A 21,087-nucleotide genomic window follows, 5' to 3' on the forward strand; every position below is an offset into this window, starting at 1 on the left:
GCGGGATAGGCAGCGTTCCGGGGGCTGGAATGCGGGACCGCTGCTGAAGGGGCTCCTGGCTTGCAGGGTAGAGAACGGGCTGGGGCAGAGGGCCCCTCACCCTGGCCAGGCCTGTTCCACCCCAGAGCAGGCAGGGAAACTGGACCCCTGGGGGAGCCCTGGCTCTGGTCACCTGCTGGCCGGGAGGCCCAGGCCAGTTGAGGCAGGTTGGCTGCTGGGTCCCCACCCGCCTCCCACTGGGCGGCTCCTGCTGCCAAACCGGTTCCCCTGGATCACTGCCCACTGATGGCCCTACCTCTGGCCTGGGGATGGCAGCCTCTTCGTCCTTACCTCACAGAGCTGCTCCGCGAAAGGAGCCGGGAGTGGAACCAGGGGCTGCAGGGGCCGCATCCCAGACACACGCAAGCATCCTTGCTAGGTCACGAGACTCACTGAGCTTGGGGCCGACCCTGTGCTGGGCACTGTGCCAGGCTCTGGGGAGCCAGCCATGAACCAGACAGAAATCCCCACCCAGTGCATTTCCCCTAGTTCTTTGGGTCTTCGTTCACACGGGCCCTCTTCTGGGAAACCTCCCTTATCCCCAGCCCTGCCATCCCTCCAGGCTGGGTCTGGCACTCTGTGACCCCAGCGCTGACCACTCTGGGCTGTCAGGGGCTGTCTCAGTCACCGCAGTATCCCTAGCACCAACCAGCGCAAGGCTGGACACAAAGGAGTGAGTTGTTGCTGAATGAATGAACGAACGAATAATGGACAAATGATGTTTTCTTCCCACTTTACAGATGAGTAACCCGAAGCCCCAAGAGGAGACATCTCGTGCCCAAGGGCACTTCTAGCACAGCCAGCATCAAACCAGGTCTGTGGGACTCAGGGCCCATGTGTGGGTTGGGGGGCAACACCTGGGCCCCCTTCCCCAGACGTGGCTAGGAGTCATCCTAATCATCAGAAGAGCAAATGCCGATGGGGCCCTCCCTCCGTGTCCCAGCCCTGCACCCAGCTCTGCTCGTATTAACTCATTAATCCTCTCGGCAGCCCTGTGGGGGCTGATCCAGCGCACAGACAGGTTAGGTCACTTGCCCAAGGTCACACGTAGTAGGCGACAGAGAGAGATTTGCACTCTGGCCATCTGGCTCCCCTGCCCATCATTTCTCTGGTCCCCCTATGGGACACCACCATCACACATGTCCTCTTCGGCCCCTTTGGTTTTTAAATCAGCTCTCATTGAGCATTTACTCTGTGCCGGTGCTGTTCTGAGTACAGGACTGGAGACCACAGGCCCTAAAGACAGGGACTGTTTGGTCTGTTAGTATCTGTTATGAAGTGGCTCTTTCCCCGCTCTGATCTTGGTGAGGAACTTCCCTCCTCTGAGCCTCAGTCTCCTCATCTGTAAAGTGGGCATATAGCAGTAAGGCTGCCTAGGGGTCACGCATAGGACAGGGGCTTGGTAACCATTTGTTGAACAAGTAACCAAAGGTATGTGGTGCTTCCAGCCCAGAGTGCAGGCTGGAAAAGCAGGGATAGTGTCAGCTGGCCTTCAGGAACCAGTCACTGAGCAGATACTGTGTGCTGGGCGTGGCCGAGACAAGGGAGTGGGATGCCAGGAAACTGGGCAGGTGAGACCTGGCCTGGGGCATGAAAGTCTAGTGATGGGGGTTTTAAACACTGAACTAGTAAACACAAGACTGAGCAGCAGAATTTCCAGAAGTTAAACATGCTATGAAATGTGATGGAAGGACAGTGGGGAATGGGGACTCCTTTTCTTGGGGTGTTCAGGAAAGGAGTCACCAATGACTGTGAAGGAAGGGAGGGAGGGGACCATGTGTGTGGATACTGGGGAAGAGTATTCCCCACAGAGGGAACAGCCAGTGCAAGTCCCTGAGGTTTGGAAGCCAGTGTGAGTGAGAGGGAGAGATGAGAGCAGAGAAGTGATGGGGCAGGTCGTGTGGGGCGGGCCACGGGAAGACTGAGCTTCTCCCCTGAGTGAGGTGGAGCCACAGGAGGGCTCTGAGCAAGGGGCCTGACTCGGGTGTTCACAGGGTCCCTTGGGCTGCATGTGGGGGACAGACTGGGAAGGGGGCGGGGGGGAGTGGGGAGACCAGGGAGGAGAGGAGGATGGATGGGACCAGGGCGGGGCCAGAGGATCGAGGAGAATAGCACGTTCTGGCGAGCCGTCCCCTCCCACAGGCCTGCCGGCAGGAGCCCAACTCTGCACCCTCACCACGCTGAGAGCCTGGCGCCATGTTTGGGAAGAAGAAGAAGCGGGTTGAGATCTCGGCACCGTCTAACTTCGAGCACCGCGTGCACACGGGCTTCGACCAGCACGAGCAGAAGTTCACGGGGCTGCCCCGCCAGTGGCAGAGCCTGATCGAGGAGTCAGCTCGCCGGCCCAAGCCCCTCATCGACCCCGCCTGCATCACCTCCATCCAGCCTGGGGCCCCCAAGGTATGCTGGTGCCCACCACCGCCTCTCCTGACCCACGCCAACCCCCTTGGGGTGACCCCAGCCCTCAACCCCACACTTGACCCTAAGGCCAACACCTCCCCCTCCCTTGCTGAGCTCCACACAGACACGCCCCAGTCCTCACCTTTCACTCACCCCTCCACCCACTGATCCCTCACTTGGCCTCAACGCTGATGCCCCCCTTACCTTGCTGAGAACTCTACACTGACCTTGACCCTCCGACAGTCCCCCACACCAGCCCCAAGTCGTGCTCCTGTCCTTGGAGGCTCACGCCCTGAGCTCTGTGCTCCGGTCCCCAGCACCACAGACTTGTCCTGGGCCTTCACCGGGCCCTCATCTCAGGACGAGGGACAGACTCGTTCCCTCATGGCGACTGCCCCAAGTGCTCAGGGCTGGGCTGGGGGAGCCCAGAGGGGGCTCCTGACCAGCCCCAGGGTCCAGGCCAGCTTCTTGGAGTTGGTGACACCGGAGCTGAGCCCTGAGGGCCGAGGACGAGGAGGAGTCATTGGGGCAAATGGTGGAGAGGCAGGGCTTTTAGTAGAGGAAACGGCCCACATGAAGCATTGGGGGTTTTTGGTTTGGGTTTTTTCCCTGCCATCTGAGCAAAAGGGCAGAGTTGGGATTTGAATCAAGGTCCGTTTCCAAGGCCCATGTTCTTAACTCCTTTCCTGTCTCCGTGATCCCAGTGCCGGGCGTGGCCTATGGTGAGGCTGGTCTGGGGGCAGGGGCTGCGGCACCCCGCAGCCTGCGAAGCCGGCCTCGGAGCACGGACTTTATCTGAAGGGCAGTGGGAACCAGGAAGGGCCGTGGGCCAGGGAACGCAACCCGGGTTGTTCGGAGGGGTGGAGATGGGCCGGCTGGTCAGCAGGCTCAGCGCCAGGGGGCAGGCCCAGGGCTGACTCATCCTGCCCCGCCCCGGGCCAGCGGGGCGCGGAAGCTCTCCCCCAGGGTCTCCAGCTGGCAGCCCACTGAGGCGTTCATGTGCCCCAGGCAGGGGGCTTTTGGATACTTTGAATTCTCTGCCACTGCCTAAAAAAGCAAGAGGCTTCACATCCAAATCTCTATTTCTGGCTTCTCCTGACAGATCGGCTGGGGCCACTGGAGGGGCAGCTGCCACCGCAGGCGGGGTGCCAGCTCTTCTGGGCCCACAGGCCCCACCCAGCCCACCTCAGTTCCATCCCCTACCCGGCCCTGTGGCTGCTTGTCTGCTGGTTATGCCCGCACTAGGGCGCTTCCTAAAATCTAGCCCCTGCTTGGCCTGCCAGCCACGAGCCCTACCTGGGACTGTGTCTGCCAGGAGGAAGGGGCACCTTAAGCCACACAAAGGTGCCACACGGGCTGGCACTCTCCTGGGGCCCCTGTGGGCGCTTGTGTTTGCTGCCCTCGGCTGAGAAACTCCCTAGTCCTCCCAGACCCTCCCCCAACCCCCAGGGACTTCTCGACCTCTTATTCCAGCACCAAAGCCTGACCAGGTGTCTCCCTTGCTTCGCTGGGCCCCTGGGCAAGGCCAGGCCTCTAGGCTGGCAGCCAAGCCCAGGAGAGGCCGGGGGCAGGGGCTGGCCCCACAGGGGTACGGCGGCCTGTAGGAGGGTTTTGTGGGATCTGTGTTTTCTGCACATTTGAAGTGGTTCTGGCTTTAGGATGTCTGGCAGCCTGTGTCCCTGCCTGCCAGTGATTGACGGCACAGGGCTGAGGGGCATGGGCTCTGCTCCCCTCAGCCTCCTCCCAGCCTGCCTGCCTTACTCACTCACTCACGGGTTCAGCAAATACTTATTGAGCACCTTCTGCATACCAGCCAGAACAGAAACAGACAGGAGGAAGCCATGGCCTCCCTCACGATCATTGCACTGGGGGAGCAGGCCATGGACAGCTGTACGCATGCTTTACGTCAGCTGGTTTTAAGTACTCTAGAGAACAGGAAAGCAGGGGAGGGGGATAGGGAGTGTTAGGGGCTGGCATTTCAGACCACGGGCGGTCAGCGAAAGCCTCCAGCAAAGACCTGAAAGGGGGGTGTGTTGGGGAGGGGAGCTCAGGGCAAACTTGGGGGAAGACGTTCCAGGCAGTGTGAACAGCCAGTGCCTGAGGTTGGAGTGTGTCCGGTGTGTTTTAGGAGCAGTTAGGAAGCCCATGTGCCTGGAGCTGAGTCGGGGGCAGGGGGAACCCTGGAGGCTGTGACCTGGATCAGGATGGTGGCCATGGCGGGTGAGGGTGGGTTCAGGACAGGCTTTACACAGGCATTTGCATTTGCCAGCCTTGCTCCTGGGGCACTCCTGCACCTCTGCTTCGGGCCCAAACCTTTCTGACTCTCCCGTTAACCCACCCTCAGCCTCCAGAGGAACAGAGAGCGTGGTTTGGAGTTAAGAGCCCTGGCAGGCTGCAGGGGAGGAACTGCCAGGCTGGGCCCCGGCCCCAGCATCCTGTAATTTGCAGCTCTCCAGGGCTGATTATGGGGTGGCATAGTCTCTGCCCTTCTTCCCCTGCACCCCACAGGGCGGGGACCGCCCCCCAGTCCGGAGAGCAAGAAAAAGACGGGTGCAGCCCACGGGGGGGGGGCGACAGCCTGTCGGATGGGCAGGCTTTCCTCCCGCTCCCCTCCTGCCACCCAAGGCTAGGTGCTGGGGGAGGGGCAGCAGGGGCCTCCCTGCTCCTGCCCGCCCCCCCTGCCGCCCCGCCCTGTCATCACCCATGGCATTTCTTCATTCCGTCTCTGTCTTGTCTCTGTGTGTGTGTTGTGTTGTCCTGTCCTCGTGTGTCGGATACACGTCCTGTGTCCCCCTCCTCCTTGCCCGGCCCCCACCCCGCCATTGCCCCGGACCCCAGACCATCGTGCGGGGCAGCAAAGGCGCCAAGGATGGGGCCCTCACGCTGCTGCTCGACGAGTTTGAGAACATGTCGGTGACGCGCTCCAACTCCCTGCGGAGAGACAGCCCGCCGCCACCCGCCCGTGCCCGCCAGGAAAACGGGATGCCCGTGGAGCAGGCCACCACGGCCAGAGGGGGCCCAGAGAAGGCGGGCGGTCAAGGCCGGGTTGCCGGTCGCAGCGAGGCGGGTGGCAGCAGTGGAGACAGGCGGCGGGTGGGGCCGGACAAGAGGCCCAAGTCTTCCAGGGAGGGCTCAGGGGGGCCCCAGGAGTCCTCCCGGGACAAGCGGCCCCTCTCTGGGCCTGACGTCGGCACCCCCCACCAGCCTGCCGGTCTGGCCAGCGGGGCGAAAGTGGCAGCTGGCCGGCCCTTTAACACGTACCCGCGGGCCGACACGGACCACCCATCCCGGGGCGCCCAGGTAACTGCTCCCCCTGCCCCAGGACCGCCCCACTGTCCCCTTGCCCGGAGCTTCCCCGTTGCCACCCACCGACTCCAACCTGTGCCCAGCCCACCGTCCATCTGCATCCTGACCACCATGTGTCTGTCCCACAGCCGGGGTCCCCGTCCCTCTGGCCCCTCCACTGACAGCCGCCTCTCTTTTCTGTTGCAGGGGGAGCCTCACAACGTGGCCCCCAATGGGCCATCGGTGGGGGGCCTGGCCGTCCCCCAGTCCTCCTCTGCCTCCCGGCCCCCCGCTCGAGCCCACGGCCCCCCCAGCCCTGGAGTGCTGGGCCCCCACGCCTCCGAGCCCCAGCTGGCCCCTCCAGCCCGCACCCTCGCCGCCCCCGCTGCGCCCCCCGCCCCCGGACCCCCCGGACCCCGCTCGCCACAGCGGGAACCCCAGCGAGTGTCCCACGAGCAGTTCCGGGCTGCCCTGCAACTGGTGGTGGACCCCGGCGACCCTCGCTCCTACCTGGACAACTTCATCAAGATCGGCGAGGGCTCCACGGGCATCGTGTGCATCGCCACCGTGCGCAGCTCGGGCCGGCTGGTGGCCGTCAAGAAGATGGACCTGCGCAAGCAGCAGAGGCGCGAGCTGCTCTTCAATGAGGTGGGCCGCTGCCCCGCCCCCGCCTTCACCTCGCCTCCTGGGGCTCCTCCGCCCCGTGGCTTTTGAGGGCACATAGGGGTGAGGAGGGGAAAGGGCCTTCGGGGATGGGGTTCCCCAGGGCTGGGTCCTGGGCCCGGCTCCTGTCCTCACTCGTCACACCTCCCCAGGCTGTCTCCTCTGTCCCCACGATACCCATGGCCACGGCTGTCCTGTTCCTGGCCAGGCCCCGAGCCCCAGCTCCAGGCTCCCTTAATCCCCCTGAGCCCCACCCTCTGCGTGCCTTCCAGGCCCCTCATACCCACCAAGTCCCATGCTGGCCCCGAAGCGTGTACTCCAAACCTGCCTCTCCTGGTTCCCTGTCTCAGAGAGGCCCCGCCACTCCTGTCCGCAGGCCGGAGCTCTGGACCTCCCTGGCCCCCACCCTGGCTTGTCAGTCCTGAGCCTGTCACTCCTTCCCCCATCCCCGTTCCTGTCCCCACGTAGCCCATTTGCTGCTCGGCCCTGCCCCCTGGGCATTCCGCACACCACAGCCAAAGGGCTGCCACACACCCCTTTACTGCCCCTTGCAGCGCCCCCTGGTGCCCACAGGGCAAAGGCCTGGCCTCTTGGCCGCGCATCTGAGATCCGCCCCCATCTAGGCCTCGCTTCTGTCTGACCTCAGGCTTTGGCCCTTGGGGGGCTCACTACCAGTGAGCATGTTGCAAAGGCAGACCCCTGGCTCCTTCCCGAGAGGAATCTGTGTTGGGAGCAGCCCCCGGCCTCTGATGCAGGAATCCCAGGAGGACGTCAGGTCCAGGGTCGTCCGACTCTAGCTCTTGCCTCCTGACCTCTCCACACTCCTCAGCTTTGCCCCGTGTAATGTGGCCCCTGTGAGCATCGTGTTCCCCCAGCTCCGTGAGGCTTTGCCTTGCTAGGCCTTCCTGCCCCTGAAATCTCTTCCCCCACCCCCCCACCCCCCACTGCCTTTTATCTGACCTGCCTAGTACCTGCTTGGCCTTCTGGTCTCAGCCCTGTGCTTAGACGCCCTCGTTCCAGCTCCCTCTCCCGACACCAGCCTGGCCATCAGAGCCACTCGCAGCCCAGCTCAGGGCTGGTCAGAGACCAGCGTCAGAAGTGTGGGGTGTGTGCGGGGCGGGAGCACCCCTGGAATAGAGTGCAGACGTCAGGCCCACGCTGCCTTTGAGGTCTCTTGACTTTGGCCGTGGGAGGACAGCCCAGGGGGACCCCGATGAGCAGGAGTGACGGGTGGAAGCAGACCCGCAGTGTGGCAGGGTCCACACCCAGGCTGAGAGGGAGGGGGGAGGGCTCCGGCGGCAGGGGCTGGCCGTCCTCCCTCCGCTGCGCCAACCCGGCCTCCCATGCCCAGGTGGTGATCATGAGGGACTACCAGCATGAGAACGTGGTGGAGATGTACAACAGCTACCTGGTCGGGGACGAGCTCTGGGTGGTGATGGAGTTCCTGGAGGGAGGCGCCCTCACCGACATCGTCACCCACACCAGGTACTGCTGGACAGCTGGGCCCTGTGACAGCCAGCCTGCTGTCTCCCCCGGCTCCCCAGGGTGGACCTGGGCCCCCTCAGACCTCTCCCACGATAGGACTGGCCCCCTCCAGACCCCTTGGGGTGGGGCCATGTCCCCCTCAAAGCCCAGGGTAGTGTTGTGTCCCCCTTAAACCCCAGGGCGGGGCCCTGTCTGTCCCCGTCATTCACCCACCCTCCCCCGCAGGATGAACGAGGAGCAGATCGCCGCCGTGTGCCTGGCCGTGCTGCAGGCCTTGTCCGTGCTCCACGCCCAGGGGGTCATCCACCGGGACATCAAGAGCGACTCCATCTTGCTGACCCACGATGGCAGGGTGAGGAACGGGGTGGCTTGGCCTTCCCCCACCTCTGCCCAGCTCTCCCTCTGCTGGTAGGGTGTGCTCTGACCCCCGAGTGCAGTCACGTGAGGAGCAGTAAGTTCCTTCGTTCCTTGGGCAGCAGTCCAGAGTCAGGGGTCCACGTGAGTGCGGCCTCTGCCCCTGCGGTCAGGGGCTCAGGCTGGTGGGGCTCTGCCGTCAGCACGGGCCGTTGGGAACTGTAGGCTAGCCCTGGGCCCAGAGAGGGGAGACTCCATTTGGGTGGCCAGCCTCTCGGCCACGTGAGAACCTGCTCCTAGCCTGGCATCCAGGCGTGGGCTGTGGACTCCAGTCCCGTCTCCCATCTTCTGGACTGAAGTTCTGAGTCTGAGGTCCATGGGTGGTCCACAGTGACCAGAACCTGCATTTATATTCCAAGAGTGAACATGATTTTCAGTGGGAGGGGGCCCTTGACTTTCACCAAATTCTTGTTGGTGATTTGCCCGCCCTCCCCCAGGAACGTTACGCCAATCAGCAGAGGCGGGGGGTGGGGGGAAGGCTCAGTGTCACCGGGAGTCTCAGCTGGGGTCCACGAACACCTAAAGGTGTCTGCAGATGTGTCTGGGGGACATGTGTCAGCATGCTCTCTGGGGGTGGGAGGGTCCACAGACATCCTCGAGAGTCCAGATAGGGCCCACAGTTCCAGCAAAGGTATAAATCCTTGGTCTGGGGACGTAGCTGTTGCAGAGGCAGGCTGTGTCCCCTTGTACCCCCCTTGGACACCTGCCAGCTGAAGGTGTGCTTCCTGCCGGGAAGCAGGGGCCCAGGGCACAGCATTGGGAGCCAGCCCCAGTCTGAGTCCCCGCCCAGTCTTTGGTACCCCTGGGACTCGGGCCACTTCCCCCGAGAGCCCCAGCGCAGACCCTGTCACGGAGGCAGATGGTGCGATCTTGGGCAGGTGACACGGCTGAGGGCCCCAGCCAGGAGACGGCAGAGCTCCCCAGAGGCTCTGACCTCTGGGCAGCATCGTGGAGACCCAGCGCGTCCGAGGCCAAGGAATCAATTAGGTAGATGCCTCTGCTCACCCTGCCCCACCAGCACCTCTGACCCTACTGCCTACGTCCTGCTGCAGGTGAAGCTGTCGGACTTTGGGTTCTGTGCCCAGGTGAGCAAGGAGGTGCCCCGGAGGAAGTCCCTGGTCGGCACGCCCTACTGGATGGCCCCGGAGCTCATCTCCCGCCTCCCCTACGGGCCAGAGGTGAGCCAGAGGTGGCCGGCCGTGCCGCTCGGCACTGGTTTACGCTGTGACAGTCCGGAACAGCCAGAGTGCTGGGGGTGAGGGGGCTCAGTCCCTGGGGACAGTCTGGGGGAGAAGTAGGCATGGCTGCGTGCACTCATTGCTGACTGGGCTCTAGTTTGGAGCCAGGCCAGTGCTTAGCTGGGAACAGAATGCTGAGCAGAAGTGGCCCTGGCCCTGGCCCTGCCTGTCAGCCTGGGGCAGAGGCCACAAACTGGCTGACGTGCTCTGAAGATGCTCTTGCGAGCATTTTAAAAAGAGCTCTCACGTGAAAGTCTGCATTTTATCCTCTGTCAGAAAACCAAGAGCTCTGGCCATGTGGAGGCCAAATTCCCGCACAGCAACAGTCAGCAGGCGCTGAGGGGCTGCTCCACGTTAGCAAGTGCAGGGGCGCCTTCGTCTTGGCCGTAGTCCCCACCCAGCTCTATTGCCTGCACTGACCTGCTTCACTCCCTGCCGTTACCTGCCTGGTCTTTGAGCTGTGGCCTGTGGCCCTGAGGATTCCTCCAGTCAACAAGGCTTGACCCAGGGCCTGGCCAAGGTGCCCTTGGAAGCATATCTTGGGGGAACCTCAGGCAGGAGTGGGATCACACTGGGAGGGGAGGCTGGGAGGAGATTCTGAGGGACCATCTCAATCAGGACTGCCTGTGAGTGACAAAACTATCTCAAACGGATTTAGCAAAATGGAAAGCTGTGGGTCCCTAGAATTTCCCCCCTGTAGTCTTCACTCAGGCAGGTGCTCCCCTGGTCAGCACAGACATGACCCTGGCAACTCCAGAACACATCACATGAGCCCTACTGTTTTCCTGAATATTTTGGTTGAAGTCTCAGGGTTGACTGTGACTGGCTCAGCTTGGGTCCTGTGCCCGTTCCTGAACCAATTACTGTGTCCGGACTCTTGCCGATTAGGCTACCTGGTCATGCTCCATGGACTGAAGTAGGGGAGAGGGAGTTCTCCAGAGGAACCCAGGGGAAGGAGGGGGGTTAGCAAAAAAGAAGGGGATAGATGCTGGGTGGGCAGAACCCTTCAGAGGGCTCCCTGGGTGAGGAGTGCATAGGGTCCGGCAGGCTAGGTATCAGCGAGGGTGTTCAGGGCCCAAGGATTCGAGGAGCGAAGAGGCAAAGACAGAACCAGGGCCATCCCTCTGTGGGTGTCCCTCGAGCACTGGCCATGCCTGCACAGCTCAGCCCTGCTGCCCCGTCCCCACCGTAGGTGGACATCTGGTCTCTGGGGGTGATGGTGATCGAGATGGTGGATGGGGAGCCCCCCTACTTCAATGAGCCACCCCTCAAAGCCATGAAGATGATTCGGGACAACCTGCCACCCCGACTGAAGAACCTGCACAAGGTGGGCCCCTCCCGCAGGCGGCAGGCAGGTGGGGGTGGGGGGACAGGGCTCCACCCAGCCCCGAACCCAAGCAGAGCGCTGGGTGCGGGCAGCACTGGGGTATGGATGGCTCCCTCCCGAGGTGGCGCTTACTGTGCGCTGGGTCACCCCCGTGTCCCCCAGGCCTCGAGTGTCTGTGTAAACTCTGTGCCCTCACCACCCCACATCCCAGAAGCTGTGCTTAGGCTGGCCTGGCTAGACGCACACAGCATAGCCAGGTCCAGGAGAGGGGCCTTCGTGGTGAAGGAATTGCCTGGTGAGAAAGGGGTGCCTCCAGGGCCCAGCTGCTGCCAGGGTCCTGCCGAACCTTGGAAATGGGGAGGGAATGAGCCCCTCGGGCCAAGCTCCTGGGACCTCTTTGCCCCCTCCCTAGGCAGTAGATGTTGTCAGCCCATTTGACAGAGGACGAGACTGAGGCCCCACAGCGAGTGAGCAGTGGAGCTGGCTCTCAGACCCCCTGACCCTCTCGCCCGCCTCCTGACAGGTGTCGCCATCCCTGAAGGGCTTCCTGGACCGCCTGCTGGTGCGTGACCCGGCACAGCGGGCCACGGCGGCTGAGCTGCTCAAGCACCCATTCCTGGCCAAAGCGGGCCCGCCCGCCAGCATCGTGCCCCTCATGCGCCAGAACCGCACCAGATGAGGCCCAGCGCCCTGACCCTGAACCAAAGAGCCCCTTGGGTCACCCCTGCCCTGCCAGAGGCCAGTGGAGGGCCGGCCCCTGCCCCTCCCAGCCCAGGAGACACTCTGTATGGCTCTGCCCTCCTTGCTGGGGGGTGTGCGGGACCCTACTACTGAACTGCCGTTTTGATTTTGGGACTTTTAAAAAAGCGCAGGGACTTGTGGGAGCACACGAGGCTCCCAGGACCCGCCAACCCTCTGGGACAGGCCCGCCCCAGTGTTGTCCTCTCTCCAGGAAGGACGGGCGGCCTTCCCATCACTGGAAACCTGCAGTGGGGGCCGCCAGGGGTGGAGACAACACTACGAAAGAGGTGTGTGTGCGTGTGTGTGTGTGTGCGTGCGCACGCGTGTGTGTGTGTGTGTGTGTGTGTGTACACGCATGTGTGCATGTAGAAGGTCCAGCTCCTCTGTCCTCCAGCCTGCGAGTGCGTGTCTCTGAGACCTCGCCTGATCCACAGCCCCTCCCCCCTGAGCCATTGCGGGGGTCGATCATGAATGTCTGAAGAGTGGCCTTTTCCCTTTGCCCCACACCCCTCTCTGTGGCTGGATGCGGAGACAGGGGTCAGGGCTTCCCACCCACCCCCAGCCTCTGCAGAACATGACTACTGCACCTGGAACAGCCTCCTCTTTTCTAGAAGTCTATTTATATTGTCATTTTATAACACTCTAGCCCCCATCTGGGGACGGATGGTCCCTGTCCCGCGGGGTGGCACCGGGGACAGGACCACTGCTTGAAGAATCGGGTTCCTGCCCCCTCAGCGCAGCCCCGCCCGCCCCTCCCTCAACTTAGTTTTACAATTAAACCAGTTTCTTGTTTTGTGTGTGTGCAGTGTGCATAGAGACCCCCCCACCCCCGTCCAGGCCGTCTTGGGGGGAGAATTGATGGGGAGGGGCTCTAGGGTTGGGAGGGAGGCCTGGCTGACCCCAGGATTCCAGCCCAGTTCAGGGCCAGGGCCGTGTCTGTGGGTGGGCGGGAGTTCCAGGTCCAAGCAGCCGGTTACAGGGCTGGATTGATGCCCCCCAGGCCTGGAAGCAGCCAGTTTACCAGTCCATGTGCCATGATGACCAGTTTGCCAAATCTGCAGTTTGCTGGAAACCTATTTTAAAGGTTGTCTGGAGTGCGTTCAGTGGGTAGGAACTGATCCTTGGTGAGCTGATGTTAGGAAACCGGTCAACAGGCAGATGGGCTGCTGGGGCGTCGGCTAAGACGGATGGACCAGGAGCTGCCAGCCTCAGAAATATTCCATTGGCCGTGTCCTGCCCTCCAGGCTGAGGCCGGGTCTCAGGGAGAGGAGAGAATCCGGCCAACAGGAGACGGCGCTGCTTCTGCGTTTTGGGCAGTGACTGCCCCAGGCCAGTGTGGGCCCGGCGTATGTCCTTCCCAGCACCCTGGGAGGTGTCGGGGCAGCAGCGGCCTCCTGGGGACACTGAGAGACCAAGGAGGGGACCCCCTTCCCAGAGCCCTCCAGGCGTCACTGGCACCAGGGACCTCAGTCTGGTTTGTGGGCTGGAAGTGTGTGGAGAGGAGCCAGAGAATCCGACCTAGTCCTGCCTCGCCCCCACTGTCAGCCCCTACCCCACAGCACCCCTCTCCACAGGCCCTGAGTCCCCCAGGGATCCGGGCACTGTTTCTGTGTCAGCCTGGCCAAGTACACACATGATCTAGATGGATAAACACAGAGATTTAAAGCATAGTACAGGACGTCCCTGGTGGCACAGTGGTTAAGAATCTGCCTGCCGATGCAAGGGACACGGGTTCGAGCCCTGGTCCGGGAAGATCCCACATGCCGCGGAGCAACTAAGCCGGTGCACCACGACTACTGAGCCTGCGCTCTAGAGCCCTTGCTCTGCAGCAGGAGAAGCCATCGCAGTGTGAAGCCTCATTCTGATGCCCCCTCAAGTTTGAGAACCACTGAGATCTACAGTTGCTCTCAATAAGAGGCCAAGGAGTGGGGGACTCAGTCCTGCCCAGTCAGCAAGGTCCCAGCTTCCTTCCATCTTGCTGCTCCTCCATCCTAGGATTGTTACCTCTCCCACGTGAATAGGAGGGCATACCCCTTCCTTTTAAAGGGCAGTGACCCCAAAGCTTTCACCATTGCCTCTTTGGCCTGAGCTTAGTCACGTGGCCACACCCAGCAGCAAAGGAGGTTGGGAAATGTAGTCTTTATTCTGGATGACTGTGTGTCTAATTAAAACTTCTATTACTGGGACTTCCCTGGCGGTCCAGTGGTTAAGACTCCACGCTCCCAATGCAGGGGACACGAGTTCGATCCCTGGTTGGGGAACTAAGATCCCACATGCTGCATGGAAAAGCCAAAAAAACAAAAAAACGCTTCTGTAGAATCGTGATCCGCCATCCCTGCTAGTCACTACATTCGCCAGGCTTCACCCCAGAGAACCCAGAGGCAGGCCCAAGTGTACGCAGGAGCAAATTGAAGGGGGGAAATAGATTGTTTAATAATAGTGTTGAAGAAATTGGTTCATTTTATTAAGAAAAAGAAAACTGAATCCCTACCAAATACAATGAAAGAAGGGAACCCGAGATCAGTGCTGTGCAGGGCAGTAGCCACTAGCCACATGTGCCTATTTACTTTTAAATTAAATGAAATAAAATTAAGCATTCGGTCCCTCAGTTGCACTAGCCACATTTCACACGTTCAATTGCTACTTCTGGCCAGCGGCTGAGGATTAAACAGTAGAAATATGAAAACCTTCTATTATCTCAGTTCTGTTTTGACAGTGTTTTTCCCTAGCTGGATTAAATATCACCATGGGGACTTCCCTGGTGGTCCAGTGGTCAAGAATCCGCCTTCCAATGCAGGGGACGTGGGTTTGTTCCGTGGTCGGGGAACTAAGATCCCACATGCCACAGGGCAACTAAGCCTGCACGCCGCAACTTAAGATCCCGTATGCTGCAACGAAGATCCCGCGTGCCGCAACTAAGACCCGACGCAGCAAAATAAATAAATAAATAAATATTAAAAAAAAAAAAAAAAAACACTGTGAAAGGTAAACTATAAAGTTGATAGAGGAAAATAATTGATGAGCTAGGGGCAGAGAAGGACTTCTGAAAACTCCCCCAAAGAAACAAATTTTGAAGAAAAAAATCAAGTTGATTATACCAAATTAAAAGGCCAACAGGGATGTGCACAGGTGCTCAAACCAATTAGTAATCAGAGAAAAGCAAATTCAGCGATGAGCTGTCATATTAACAGTACGAATCTGGTAAAAATGAAAGTCTGGCTTAGTCAGATGAAGTGCTGCACGTACGTATCTTGCAGTAATTCCGCTCCTGGGTGACTTCCCAAAGAAATTCTCCCTCAGGACCATGCAGTATTCATGCAGGATCTGAGGGCACAAGGCAAGGGCTCCTGTGAAGCCATCAGGAGCCAGGGACCAAGTGTGCCCATGGGAATGGGGAGCCAAGCCAACCAAGTCTGTAAATCAAAAAATTGTGGACATAAAAGAATAGTCCTCATTTGGCAAGACCAAAAAAAGAGACTCATTTACGGAACAGAATGGCTCACAGGGAGGAGAATGGAAGAAGGAGTGGGCTAAAGGGAAAGAATGAATGAATGAGAGAGTGGTCTTGGGAGGAATAAAGGCCTTGAAGGCCATGCTGAAGGTCTGTTCTGTGAGCAAAGGGCAACCCCCTTTGGTGCGGATTGGAGTCTGGTCACAGGTATATAAAATGAGAATTATCCAGGCAGCCAGGATTGAGAAGGGCAGTTTATCTGCCACAGTAAGTCACTGGTAACCTCAAACTCGTGCCTGCCTCCTGCCAACGCCCCACAACGAGAAGGGCCCAGGAATCATCTCACACCTTCCCCCATTTCACAGATGTGGAGACTGAGGTCCATGGAGGGGAAGGGCCTGCCCAGGGTCATACATCCTACGAGGGCCAGGCCTGAAGTCCTGGGTCCCTCACTGGCTTTCTGAGCCAGGCCTCAGGCTGGGCGGTGGGGCTGCAACAGTGAGCAGGACAGATCTGGTCCAGGAGGCTCCAACTCTGATGCCCCAGGGCCAGGCAGGTGACACTGGGGACAGGGGAAGTGGCCACACACACGCCCCTTCGAAGGTCAGTCACTTCTCAGGGCTCCTTGGCCTTGCGGGGGTTTGGTCCAATGATGCAAAATGTTCTGATTTTCCTCAAGAGATCCTCATTTTCATGTGAAAGCTTTTGAACTCAAAGGTAGGCAACTTATGAAAAACATTTAACAATATCATGTGGGCCAAGCAAAATCAAGGGAATAGTTAACATTCATCAAAACCTTACTGTGTCCAGCGCTTTGCTGAGCTCCTAGTTCTACCTCATTTAATCCTGTAGTGGGTTAGTGTCCCCTCCCCACCCCCCCCAAAAAAAACCAGACGTGTCCCCGTGGAACCTGTAACTGTGACCTTATTTGGAAAAAGGGTCTTTGCAGATGTGATTAAGGACCTTGAGGTGAGGTCATCCTGGCTTATCTGGATGGGCCCTAAACCCAGTGACAAATATCCTTAGAAAAGAAAAGCAGAGGCAGAGACACCCAGAGAAGACCTTGTGACGACAGGCAGAGATTGGAGTCCCGGGGCCACGAGCAAAACCGCACTGGGAGCCCCTAGAAGCAGGAAGAGGCAAAGAAGTCTTCTCCCTCTAAAGCTCTAGACGGAGCAAGTCCTTGCTGACACCTTGATTTCAGACGTCGGCTTCTAGAACTGTGCGAGAATACATTTCTGCTGTTTTAAGCAACCCAGCGTGTGACAATTCATTATGGCAGCCCCAGGAAACTAACACAACCCTCCTAGCAGCCCTCCGAGGAAGTACCTTCCTGTCCCATTTTATAGCTGGGAGACTGAGGAACAGAGACTCGAAGTCACCAGCCTGAGGTCACACAGCAAGAAAGTGGTAGAGGCAGGGTTCAAAGCCATCAATCACCATGCCACAGCCTCCTGAAGACTGAGCAGGACCTCCCTTTCCAACCGCACCTGAGGGACCACAGGTCTCAACAGGAAAGGGTCAACCTCTGTCTTCCAGGGCCGCCGGTCAACTCAACTAGGCCAGACCCCAAAAAAGGAGACTCCGGAAGAAAGATGGCCACTCCAGGAGAAGACTGAGAGGTATTAGGCCTGGGGGGACAAAATGGGGCAGCAAATAGGGTCCTGGCCTGTCATTTGGGGAGGTCAGGACCCCTCACAGCCTTTCCCCGGATGACCAAAGGCATCTACAGAAGTTTGGGGACCACTGGATTAAACAGAGTTAAACTCTGTCTCCCTTTCTTCCTCCATCCCTCTCTTCCCCACGGCTTTATCCCCGACTTTCTGTCTCCCTCTGTCTTTCTTATTCTATCATTTAATCTTATTTAGTGTTTGAACAGGTAACTGAAGCCCATGGTACAAAATATAGAAGATTCCAAAGGGAATAAATTGCAAAGTCAACCTCCCTTCCTCTGCATCCCCAGCCTCTCAGTCCCCGTCCCCAGGACCAGCCACTGATGCAAGTTTCTTGTATCTGCTTTCAGAAATGTATGCATACACCAGGAAATACCTACATGCATATACTGATATATGTTCCACTTTGCGCAAATGTTAGCATACTGTACACATCCTTCTACACCTTGTTTTTTTGTGACCTAACAATGTATTCTAGTGGTTGATCCCAGTCGGTACATAAAAAGCAGCCTCGCTCCTGTTAATGGCTGGGTAGTATTCCGTGACGCATATGAACCTTGATTCACTGAAACAGCCTCTGTTGATGGACATTCAGGACGTTCAGCCTGCGGCTGTTTGCTTTTCTAAACAACGCCACAGGAGAGACCTTGCACGGACTTTCTATTTGGCAAATTTATCTGGTGTGCTTACGCCTCGCCTCCCCCGCCTGCCCCTGGACTCCCACCTGCCCTCTGTCCCAGGTAATGCCTTGTGGGTATCTCTGACTCTCTGGATCCTTCCCTGGATCTGATCAACACCATCCCAGTCCCTATAAGCATCTCTCCTTTTGTCTGTCTGCTTCAGCCTCTCTAGAGCTCTCTACCTCTCTTTCCTTCTGTCTTCATCTTCATCACTCTGTCTGGATGTCTCTTTGTTTTCCTCCTTACCAGCGTCCCTCCTCCGTCTCCCCTCCTCCCACCCCTTCTCATGTCCTTCCTTCTACCCCAACTCATCCCCACCTCTCTGTCGCCCCCTACAGGGTGAAGCTGGCTCAACACATATCCCCACCTCAGAGCCCAGGGGTTTATATTTGGGGGACGTGGCACCCAACCTAGCACACCTTTCTCCCACCCTCACCCCACGCCTGACCTGGCTGGGCTCTCCCATCCCCTGCAGCCCTGGTGGAGAAGCCACCATCTGCTCCTCCAAGCCCTGATGCCCGCCCTCAAGGACATTCTTTCTCTGCACCAGCAGGATTGGGCCCTGGGACGCGCCGATGCACCTGGGGGTGATACTGGTTTTGCAGCAGGAGCCGTGGGAGCTAGACTTGCGCAGCTTGGATGTGGTTCTTGGGCTGGACAGAGCCTCTTCCTCCTGTTCGGGACCAGCCTTCTTGCCCTCCCTGCTCAGCAAATAGAGCAACCAGTCAGTGTCAACCCTGAGCTGAGGACAAATAATAAACAAACCCACCCAAGGCCCTGCCCTGGTGAGGTTGACATTCTTACCGGGTGACACAGTTCATGACCAAGTGAACATACCCATGTACTCACAGGTATTTACAAACAACACTCAGTTCAAGAAAGAAAGAACAGGGTGTGGCAGGGGGTGGGAAATTGACCTGGTGGGGGAGGGCCCAAGATGCTTTATAGGAACCAATAGGGAACAATCACCGAGATGTATTGTTAGGTAGAATAAAGCAGGAAGGGTGTGTGCCTTGTGAAGAGATGACATTTGAATGGAGATGAAGGCATCCACTGGAGGCGTGGAGTGGAAGCCCTTGTAGGCAGAAGGGGCAGCATGTGCAAAGGTCCTGAGGTGGGAAGGAAGTTGGAGGGTCAAGGCCCAGCAAAAATGTGGGACTCACAGTGGGTGAAGAGGAAAGCATGGGTCACCTCAAGTAGCACTGTGGGGAGGAGAAGATAGCCCCATTTTATAGACTAAGCTTTGGAAAGAAGGAAAGTCCTTTGCCCAAGGACACACGGAGTAAGGGTGAGGACTGTTGAGCTCAGGCAGCCTTCTGCTTCTCACCACCAAGATCCCAGATCTGCAGCAGCATCACCACTCAGGGGGGCACAAGGGTGTGGAGCCCAGAAGCCTGCATTTAACAAGCCCTCCAGAGGATTCCAACACACGATCTTTTTTTTTTTTTTTTTCCTGTTCTAACACACGAACTTGAGAACCACTGAACCAGGCTCTCCTGCCTCCCCCAATTTTGCTCTTGCCCTATGAGGAATCCCTGTCCATTGTGGGTTGACTGATGGTCCCTCCAAAAGATATGTTCACATCCTAATCCCCGGAACCTGTGAGTGCCACCTTTTTTTGGAAAGAGGGTCTTTGTAGCTATAATTAGTTTGGGGACCTTGAGATGAGATCATCCTGGATTATCCGGAAGAGCCCTAAATTCAATAAGTGTCCTTATAAGAGTGAGAAAGAGGGAAATTTGAGAGCAAAGGAGGCAATGTGACCACGGAGGCAGAGACTGGAGTGATTCGACCACAAACCAAGGAATGCTGGCTGCCACCAGGAGCTGGGAGAGGCGAGGAAGTCTTCTCTCCTAGAGCCTCTGGAGTGCTGCCTGCCAACTTGATTTCAGACTTTTGGCTTCTAGAACCATGAGAGAGTACATTTCTGTTGTTTAAGCCACGAAGCATGTGCTAATTTGTCACAGCAGCCCTAGGAGATGAATCCACTGTCTGATGGGGCAGACCGAGCAGCAGACTCCAGCCTGACTTCCCACCTCGGGCAGAAGACTGAGCCCACCCAGGCTTCCCTGTCACCGTGCCCGGCACTGGCTTCATCCTGTCATTTTCCCGAGAGCTCTGAGTCTTCTTATGAGTGGAATTCAGAGCTGCTGGGATGTAAAGAGAGGGGCAGGGGTGGGGTTGAGGTGCACTGGGACCAACTGGGTGACTTAGAAGTGGGGCTGCAAACTAGAATCTGATCTGGGGGGGGGGTCTGAGGAGCCGGGAGGGGTTTCAGGGAGAGCAGAGCCATGGTCAGATGGCTGGTGAAAAGGATCATGATGCTGGGAGTTGGACACTAGCATGAGGAGCTTGAACCCTAACCTGGACCACCCTCCCCTCCCTGGGGATGCAGACTCTGGGGCCAGACAGCGGGGGTTCAAATCCCAGCTCTGCCACTTTCTGGCTGTGTGACCTTGGGCAGGACACATCACCTCTCTGTGCCTCAGTTTCTTCATCTGTGAAATAGGTTTAATAATAATACCTACCTTAGAGAGTGCATTTGGTTAACAGACATAGAGCACATAGTGCCAGGCACACAGTAAGTGCTCCATTATTGCTACTGTTTGTTTGTTTTGTTTTGTGGCTTGTGGGATCTTTGTTTCCCAACCAGGGATTAAACCCTGGCCCTCAGCAGTGAGAGCTCGGAGTCCTAACCACTGGACCGCCAGGGAATTCCCATCACCCCTTTAGATGTCCAGTACTGACACCTGAGATAAAATACTTGATTTCGTGCCCACTCTTCGCCCTCGATCTGTTCTGACCTCGTTTTCCCCTCTCTGCAAATGGTGCCACCTTCTTCTGCCCATTGCTCAACCCTCAAGTCCAATCAAGCCTTCCCTCTTTGTCAGATCAACAAAGATATTAAACCTGTCCTCGACCAGTCACTCTATGGCCCCACCCTGGTCCTGCCCACCCCCATCTCCTTCCTCATTGTTTCCTTGCCCCCTCCCTGCCCTCACTCAGCCAGAGATCAATTCATCACTTGCCAGCCAAAAACTTCCCCATAGTTTCACTTTGCATTTATTACACTTAGATAAATCCTACAGAGCTGCCCACCCCATCCTCTCTCTGATCTCATCTCCCCTGCGTTCCCTCCATTCCAACCACACTGGCCTCCCTCCTGTTCCCCAAATGCACCATGCCTGGTCCCACCTCAGGGCCTTTGCACTTGCTGCTCCCTCTTCTTCAGGTCTCTGCTCAAATGTCACCTCCTCCGAGAAGCCCACCCTGACCACCTCAGCTAAAACAGACTTCCCACTGCTGCTCTTCCCTGCCATCACAACCTTTTTTCACCATCAAAGCATTTCATGCTGCTTGTCAATTAGTTACTTGTTGAACAGTTGAAGCCTGTCCCTCCTCCCACGAGGAAGCCCCACGGGGACAGGAATCTGTCTGTTCTTTCACCATTATATCCGCAATGCAGAGGCCTTGGCCACTGTGGATGTTTAATAAGTATTTGTTAAAAGAACAAAAGGTAGAAAGGGCAATGGGAAGTTATGGATCCTTGTTTTCTTCATATATATTTTTTGTTCACACAAATAGTAGCCTATGAGGCCCACTATTCTAGATCTGGCCTTTTTCACTCAATAGGCTTGTTGCTATTTCCTTGTTTGTACATGGAGAGAGTTACCATATCCTTTCTGCTTTG

The 21,087-nt window shown here is 58.0% G+C and overlaps 1 protein-coding gene across 4 annotated transcripts in view; it reads left to right on the top strand.

The window, feature by feature from the left end:
* PAK4 (p21 (RAC1) activated kinase 4) overlaps positions 1-12,389 on the top strand; it is a 46,454-nt gene extending 34,065 nt beyond the window's left edge. For all 4 annotated transcript variants that reach the window (XM_004271311.4, XM_033430987.2, XM_033430989.2 and 1 more), the window contains 9 exons: positions 780-853; positions 2,182-2,439; positions 5,278-5,739; positions 5,932-6,372; positions 7,739-7,872; positions 8,098-8,224; positions 9,339-9,464; positions 10,717-10,851; positions 11,375-12,389. In XM_004271311.4, the coding sequence (XP_004271359.1) occupies positions 2,236-2,439; positions 5,278-5,739; positions 5,932-6,372; positions 7,739-7,872; positions 8,098-8,224; positions 9,339-9,464; positions 10,717-10,851; positions 11,375-11,530 (1,785 nt within the window). In that variant the 5' untranslated portion in view covers positions 780-853; positions 2,182-2,235 and the 3' untranslated portion in view covers positions 11,531-12,389. The remainder of the gene's footprint in view (positions 1-779; positions 854-2,181; positions 2,440-5,277; positions 5,740-5,931; positions 6,373-7,738; positions 7,873-8,097; positions 8,225-9,338; positions 9,465-10,716; positions 10,852-11,374) is intronic.
* Positions 12,390-21,087: the final 8,698 nt, after the last annotated feature.

Source organism: Orcinus orca, chromosome 20 (assembly GCF_937001465.1).
Source record: "Orcinus orca chromosome 20, mOrcOrc1.1, whole genome shotgun sequence".
NCBI classification, from domain to species: domain Eukaryota; kingdom Metazoa; phylum Chordata; class Mammalia; order Artiodactyla; family Delphinidae; genus Orcinus; species Orcinus orca.